The 8,286-nt window shown below is 39.2% G+C and overlaps 1 protein-coding gene across 1 annotated transcript; it reads right to left on the bottom strand.

The window, feature by feature from the left end:
* Nucleotides 1-264: 264 nt before the first annotated feature.
* Nucleotides 265-1,104, bottom strand: LOC141590526 (uncharacterized). The gene has a single exon (XM_074411113.1). It carries the CDS (start codon nt 1,102-1,104, stop codon nt 265-267), a length of 840 nt encoding a protein of 279 aa, XP_074267214.1.
* Between the last annotated feature and the right edge of the window lie 7,182 nt (nt 1,105-8,286).

Here is an 8,286-nt window from a genome sequence, read left to right as displayed (position 1 = left end):
TTATTATTATTATTATTATTATTATTATTATTATTATTATTATTATTATTATTATTATTATTATTATTATTATTATTATTATTATTATTATTCTTGTTATTATTATTATTATTATTATTATTACTACTATTATTACTATTATTATTATTATTATTATTATTATTATTTTTTGGTGAAATGTGAAATATATTAGAATAATTAAGAGTTCAGATTACATAGTCACCAGTACATCATTCTTAATGCGACACCTACTAACATACACAATCAAACAATACTAGTCCATGGTGCCCAAGGCATCTGTTGAAACTTAGTCCTCCAAGTTATACATTGCCCTCGCAACTGAATATCAACCTTCACCCTAGCAAGAATCACCTCAGGCTTAGGTAGACGAAGTTCAATTCTGCACAGATTCCGTGCTTGCCATATATGGTACACCATTGCAAGGATAGCAGTAAAGACAATTTGTTTCTTCATCAATGACCTGCATCTCCAACGTATACTCCAGTCCAGAATGCCAGAATTAGGCATGTTGATCCCTAGCCAAGTCTTCAGCTGACTCCAGCACATAGCACTAAACACACAGTCATATAGAATCTGCTGGTGCATCTCAATATGAGCCAGGCACACATCACATTGACCATCAGTGATAATCTCAAACTTAAGAAGCCTATCCTTGGTCAGTAGCTTCTGCTGAACAGCAATCCACCCAAGAAAAGCATGCTTAGGCAAATTAACTTTATTCCAAATCAGAGGAGACCAATTCACCCTAACCTGAAGTCCTTGCAACCACTGGTAACCACTAGCAACTGAGTAACCATGTTGCTCATTCCAGGTCCCTGCACAAAATCCTGCTTTCAATTTATCCTTTGTCTTCCAAATTATACGCCAAGACCAGCTTGAATGAACATGTGGGTTATAAGAGAGCCAGTCCTGCCCCTTGATGTAAATATGATTCACCCACTTGATCCACATATGATCAGCCTTGGATACCAACCACCATACAAACTTACCCAACATAGCCAAGTTCCACTTCCTGCAGTGCACAATTCCAAGACCCCCATATTTCTTATCACAACAAACTTTCTCCCAGGCAACATTAGGCATTTTGTAGAATTGCTCATTACCACCCCACAAATAGTTTCTGCAAATCCTCTATATTCTGTCCAGAACAGTCACAGGTATAAGAAAGATGCGTGCCCAGAAGGTATGCAATTGAGTCAGCACAGCTTGGACAAGAACCAATCTCCTAGCGTAACTAAGTTTCCTGGCTCCCCAACCTCTAATTCTCAGCACCACTTTCTCCACCAGCCTAGAACAATCACCTATGGCCATCCTTTTATGAGAGATAGGTATCCCTAAGTATCTAAAAGGGAGCTGACCCTCTCTGAACCCAGAGATGTTGAGAATGTATTGAATCTCCTCTGTTCTCATCCCATTGAAGTAGATGTCAGACTTCTCACAATTCATCACCAATCCAGAAGCCCTTGAGAAAGTAGCAAAGGCACTAAGTATAACAATGATTGAATTTCTTTCCCCTTTACAGAACATTAAAAGATCATCTGCAAAGCACAGATGAGTCAACCTAAGTGGTCTACAAAGAGGATGAAAAGTGAACTCCATGGTAGCAGTAACCTCAGCAAGAATCCTACTGAGGTACTCCATACAAATAGTAAATAACAAAGGGGACATAGGATCCCCCTGTCTGATCCCTCTTTTACCTTGAAAATACCCAAAACTATTCCCATTGAGTGATAAAGTAAACCAAGGTGTAGAGATGCATTCCATAATCCAAAGAATGAACCTCCTAGGAAAACCCAAAGCCTTCATCATTTGCTTGATAAACTCCCACTCAATGGAGTCATAAGCTTTTTTCAGGTCTATTTTCATAATACATCAAGGTGAGCAGGTCTTTCTCTTATACAATCTCACCAAATCTTGGCAAATAAGGATGTTATCCACTATATATCTCCCTTTTATAAAAGTACTTTGGTTCTCACTTACAATACTAGGCAACACTCTAGTAAGTTTATTACAAATGACCTTAGAAATGACCTTATAGACCACATTGCAACAAGCAATGGGTCTATAATCAGTCATACTCTCAGGCCTAGCCTTCTTGGGAATCAAGGTAAGAGTAGTGGCATTCACCTGTTTGAGCATCCTGCCAGAAATAAAAAATTCCTGAACTGCACTAATGAGATCATCTCCTACCACTTCATACGCATCTTTAAAGAACTGGGAGGTGAATCCATCAGGGCCAGGCGCCTTGTTAGGTGGAATGGCAGCTAAAGCTTCCTTAATCTCAAGAGCAGTTACCTCAGTAGTAAGGAGGACCCTCTGATCATCATTGACTACATTGCCCTTCCTAACAGTTGGGACAGAAACCCTAGCCACTGGTTTACAGGTCCCCAATAGCTGCTGGTAATAGTGAATGAAAGCCTTCTCAATCTCTGCAGCATTAGAGGCCAACTACCCATCCAGATCTTTGATAGCCAAAATCCTATTCTGCATTCTCCTAGCTTTAATAGCGCACTGTGGAAAAACTTTGTGTTGCCATCCCCATCAGATACCCAATGGACTTTAGCTTTTTGAGCTAAGAAACTCCTCTTAGCCTCAACCCTTTCTTTATAAATCAGAGCAGCATATTTGGCCTCCCTCTGGAGAATTACATTCTTAGGATCCAAGTGAAAATTAATCTGAGCATCATGAAGCATCACTTGAGCAAGTTTTGCAGTGGTCTCAATCTGAGCATAAACAGAGCCATTCAAATCTTTCAATGGCTTTTTCAGCAACTTAAGTTTCTTGACAAACTGAAAAATTTTATGACCAGGAATCTGAGCATCCCAAACATCCTTAACTATCTTGATAAAGTCAGAGTCCTTGCCCCACATATTAAAGTATTTAAAACTCCCTCTTTTCCTTTCCCTATCAGGATTCATATTCATAGTGCAAGGGCAATGGTAAAAAATGCCTTCAGGGTGGAACATAGTACTAGTGTCAGGGTATTTAAGAAGCCAATCATCATTAACCATGGCTTTATCTATCCTACTAAACACCATATAACCAACCTCATGCTTGTTATTCCAGGTAAAGAAGGATCCATGTGAAGGGATATCCCTAATACCACAAACATCCACACAGTCCTGGAAATCTCTCATCTCAGCATCAGAAATTTCAGAACCTATCCTCTCATCCATAGCAAGCACACTATTAAAATCCCCCATAACCACCCATGGACCAGCAACCACCTGATGCATCATTTGAAGAGACTGCCATAGTGGTAATCTTTCAGAGACCCTGTTAAAGCCATAGACTACAGACATCCACCAAATATTTCCAGTAGGTATAAAAGTGACTCTGGTATTAATCACTTGAGCCTCAGAACTAAGTACCTCCACTATATAGTTAGAACCATCCCAAATAATCCATATTCTTCCACCATCATGACTCCCAATATTATTAACCATAGCCCATTCACTCCCAATGCCCTGGTGAACTTTATTAATAGCATGTAATCTAACTCTAGTTTCTAACAAACCAAAAAGGCCTACATTATTATTATGCAAAAACCACCTAATGTCTTTTTGCTTATTCACACTATTCATACCACGAATATTCCAGAATCCAATGCTACCCATTTTCCAGCAAATTATGTTCCCCAGTCATGTCCTCCTGAAGCACCCTCCTATAGTGGACAGAATGCTCAAGGACCTCCATAAATATTCTCCTACCAGCACCAATTTGAGTCCCCTGCCTAGTCAGTCTTGTAAGAATTATAGCAGGAGATAGAGGAGTAAAAGAACATGGTATTGGAGTAACCATCCCCCTAGCATAACCCCCTCCAACTGGCTGTGATTGGACCACAGAAAAGTTTGGCACATGAATCACATGAGGTACTAGCTCAGCAAGAGGTTATTGAGGCTGCTTCTTAGGAACTCAGACTTGCCTCGCCTTTTGTTGTCTAGGCTCCTGCTTCTTCCTATAGTCCCGCTGTATATGACCAAGCCCATTACAACCCGGACAGAGAACAGGTTTCCACTCATAATGGACTATCTGCCTGTGCATAACATCCATTTCATCAGCAAATTCTATGACATCAAGTAATACCCCCCCCGCATCTTAACCTTAACCATCACTCTAGCATGCCCAATGAATGTTTTTAGGTGGGTATTACTATCGGTTCTCACTGGCTTCCCTACTAGGCTAGCAATTTTCATTAACGCATTTCCCCAAAATTTCAGCGGTAAACCATAGAATCTGATCCATATGGGCACCATATCCACAGTTTCCCTGACCAATTTTGAGGCAGAGGTCAATTCCTTAACTACCACACGTTTGTTATCAAAAAACACAGGACCATATTGCAACACACGCAATTTCATGGCTTCAGTTTTGAAACGAATAAGGAAAATACCATTAGAGTGAAAAGAAATTTTCTCATACTCAGTATATCCCCAAACCCGTTTGACAAAACCCTCCACCACTTTGAACGACGGGTTAGCACCCAACACATAACAATACACCACAGTAGACCAATAAGCAAGTTCATTCTCGACATCTTCATTAGTTAGTTGAAGAGGACTTACCCTAGACGATTCAGACCCACGGGAATGATGAGATACCTCCGTCCAGTTACTACCGTCATCAGATTCCTCCTCCACAATCGAACTCATCCTATTACTGAGGGAAAATGGACGGATTACATCCTCGGAATCAGGATCGTGTTCCTCGCACTGAATATCAGCAGGAAGAACATCGTCATCATGATCCAAAGATTGAAATCTCGATCCACTGGCTTTAGTATTTGGCGTATTACTAGTTTTTTTTTTGTTTTTGATGAATTATTATTTGACATTACTCTAATTATTCTATTAAATTTGGGATTATTCCGTTTTTATCGAGCCATTGCAGTAACAAATTCAGAAGAACCCTAAATCGCAGTCTCTCTCGAAAGTCATTCTCTCTCTCCTCTATTATTATTATTATTATTATTATTATTCAATTCTATTATTATTATTATTATTATTATTATTATTATTATTATTATTATTATTATTATTATTATTATTATTATTATTATTATTATTATTATTATTATTATTATTATTATTATTATTATTATTATTATTATTATTATTATTATTATTATTATTATTATTATTATTATTATTATTATTATATTTATACTCCCTCACTCACACCTCGCGTCCCCACCTCCCCTTCTTTTTCCCTTCTTCTTTTCGTATCATCCTGCAAACAACAAAACAAAATAGCAGCAACAACAACCATACTCAACCTCCATTTTCGTGACCTACAAACCCGGATTTCGACTCCATTTCTCCACCTTTTCCTCTAATTTTTATACCATCCTCTTCCCCTTTCCTTCCTCCTTCTTTCAAGGTAAGAAGGTTTCAGTTTTGTTGAGATTTCAAAAATGCCGTCTTGAGACAACCTCGGTTTTATGACTCAAATAACCCGTTTTCTTACTTCTAGCTGACGAGCTTGAAGACCCGGAGGGAATCTCGTGCTCTTTTGGACGTTTTCACTCGGAAATTTGAGAAGCTAAGGTAATGGTGATAGGTTACTCGACAAATGTCGAAATTTCCGTCTTATGTGTTGTTTTATATGCTCTTGAGTAATAAAGTTTGGTTCTTTACTCTTTTCTTTCTTCTATGGTAATTTTCGTCTTAAATAGGTGTCTGAAATAGACTGTTTTGAGTCCGAAACTCCGTCTTGAGCTCTGTTTGCTTGAGTTCGGTTTACGGCTCACATGGACTTGTGATTGTGGCTGTTTGGGTTCATTTTTGGGACGGGTAGGGTACTCTTTTAAGACTGTGTTGATACCAGTTGGGGTGCAGTGTTTTGCGAGCTGTTTTGGGTACGGTTTTAGGACCGTCATAGGTGGCTATGCCGGGGTGCATAAAAGGGTTGATTTGGGTCGTAATGTCGTTAGTAGTTTCCGTCTTGATCTCGTCTCAAATGTTGTCTTCGTAAAGCTCACCTTTGGACTATTTTATGCGTAAAAAGGGAGTAATTTAGGACAGTTTTTATACTCTGTTTTGGGTAGTCAAATTTTAGGTTTTGACACGGTTCTTGGGGATGATATGGAGCTGTCTGCGGCCTGCTTTTGGGGCTGTACACGGCTGCCCTATTGGGCGTGGTATTTGGATTAGTTAGGTGGCTAACCTGGTGCTTGTAGGCGGCTATTTTTAAGTAGTAATGTCGTCGTAATCTCCGTCTCAAATCATACTCATGAGTTCGTCTTGTTTTTACATGTATTGCTTGCTTTTGGGTAGTAATGGTCGTGGTGTTTTGGACCGCCCTAGGGGAAGTGTTGGCCATGGCTAGTGGCTAACCGTGGTGGAGGCTGGCCGAGTGCCGGTGCCTGGCCGTGAGTTGGTGGTGGCCTAGTGGTTTGGTTTGGTCTCAGGTAAAGGGGCTAGTGCACACCCCCTTCTTCCCCTCTTCCCTTGTTTATTTCAAGTCTTGGTTATTTGGTTACTAAATGATTGGGGCTTACTATGGTTATCCAATTGGGTTGGTCTTGTCCATCTAGTTGGACTTGTATCGTTTATTTGATTGGGCTCGTTTACATCTCATGTTATTTGGGCCACATATTATGGCACTTTTGGTGTCACTTCTGAGTTATTGGATATACTTAAATTTTGACTCGTGCTTTATATAACGTAATTCGTTAAATATCATTCATTTGTCATATTTATTCATTTGGACTCTTCACATTTATTTTAAATTGGGCTAGTGGTGTCACATTTGTTGGACTTCATATAATTAGTTTGTTGGACTTCACATGATTTGTTTACATTATGTTTGTGTAATCATTCTTACTCTTATTTGTCACCCAAGTGTGACGTTTTACATTGTGTGACTACTTGACATTCCTTATTTCCTCTTTCGGACCTTTGGTTACGGATATGTGTGCCATGTTTCCGGATTAGGATACCCTTCTACCCCTTTCGGACCTTTGGTTACGGATATGTGTGCTATGTTTCCGGATTGGGTTATCCTTCCGTCTTTCATCGGACCTTTGGTTACGGATATGTGTGCCATGTTTCCGATGTGAGGCTACTCGACCTTTGGTTACGGATATGTGTGTCATGTTTCGAGTCTTGGATACGATTAGTATATCGTTTGTCGAATCGAGTGACGTCCATCCCGAGAGTCTGGATCAAGGTTTAGACTAGGACCGTATTATGATCGTCGTCCTACAAGAGGTTGGAGTCTGGGTTGATTGTCTTGTTTGAGTCTATACTTTGTATATGTCTTTCAGGGCAAGAGTTGTGCCTTCTATTGTTTGGTTGTGAGAGTCTTGGTACTATCGGATACTGGAGGTGAGCTATAATCCCTCTAGTTGCGATATGACCGTCGGGATTGATGTTCCCATCCGTTATTATGGTGAGATGCAAGCTATAAGTATGAATGTGACATTAGTAGCCACGTCCTGTGCAATGTTTGCTAAGTGGTTTTCCAAGTAATGGCTACAGTTTCCATTCTTGTAGTTTGCATTGGTTGAACACTTATTTAATTGTCTCACATGATTAGTTGAATCTTTATTATGTCGATGTTATCTATCTTGTTCCATCTCATTTAATTGCCATGTTCGCATATAAACTTGATATTTATATCGTTTACAAGTATCTTATATGATTTACCTGTTTTAGTTCTTTGTTATGTTCATTTTGACAATTTATGGCTGGGAGAACCTTGAGTTACTCCCCACTGACTGTGGCGTTCATGTTTAAATGAATGATAGGTACTAGTTGGTGCATTTATGGGGTAAAGACATGTGTGAGCTAGCGAGCACTTTGGCCTTGTAGTCGGTTTATTAGGATTGCTTAGACTCACCTTTTATTGTATTGTCATTCGAGGGATATATTTTCCCTCACCTTGACTATCACGTTTGTATAATTAAATCTTTATTTCCGCAACCTTTATTTGTGTTTTGGATTTTAATGAACCCGCGCTTTAGATTTTTAAAAGTTTCAAAAATTTCCTAAAATTCCGCATTTTATTATTGTATTTATCTTACCTTTATTGCGGGGGTTCACATATGATGCTAAGATAGATTGCAGACAAAAGACAGTGTCTTTAAAGGGTCCTAAGGGAGTCAAGGTGTCATATAGGGGGTTTGTGGTGAGACCAAAGTGTAAGTTTATCGCAGTGATGGCTTTAAAGTCATGTTTGAGAAAGAAGTATCCCTTGATTCTTTGCCAAGTGAGGGATATGTGTGTGGAGGAGCAGTCGGCGTCTGATATACCTTTGGTTGGG

This window comes from Silene latifolia, chromosome 7 (genome assembly GCF_048544455.1).
Source record: "Silene latifolia isolate original U9 population chromosome 7, ASM4854445v1, whole genome shotgun sequence".
NCBI classification, from domain to species: domain Eukaryota; kingdom Viridiplantae; phylum Streptophyta; class Magnoliopsida; order Caryophyllales; family Caryophyllaceae; genus Silene; species Silene latifolia.
This window is presented reverse-complemented; position numbering and strand designations above follow the sequence as displayed.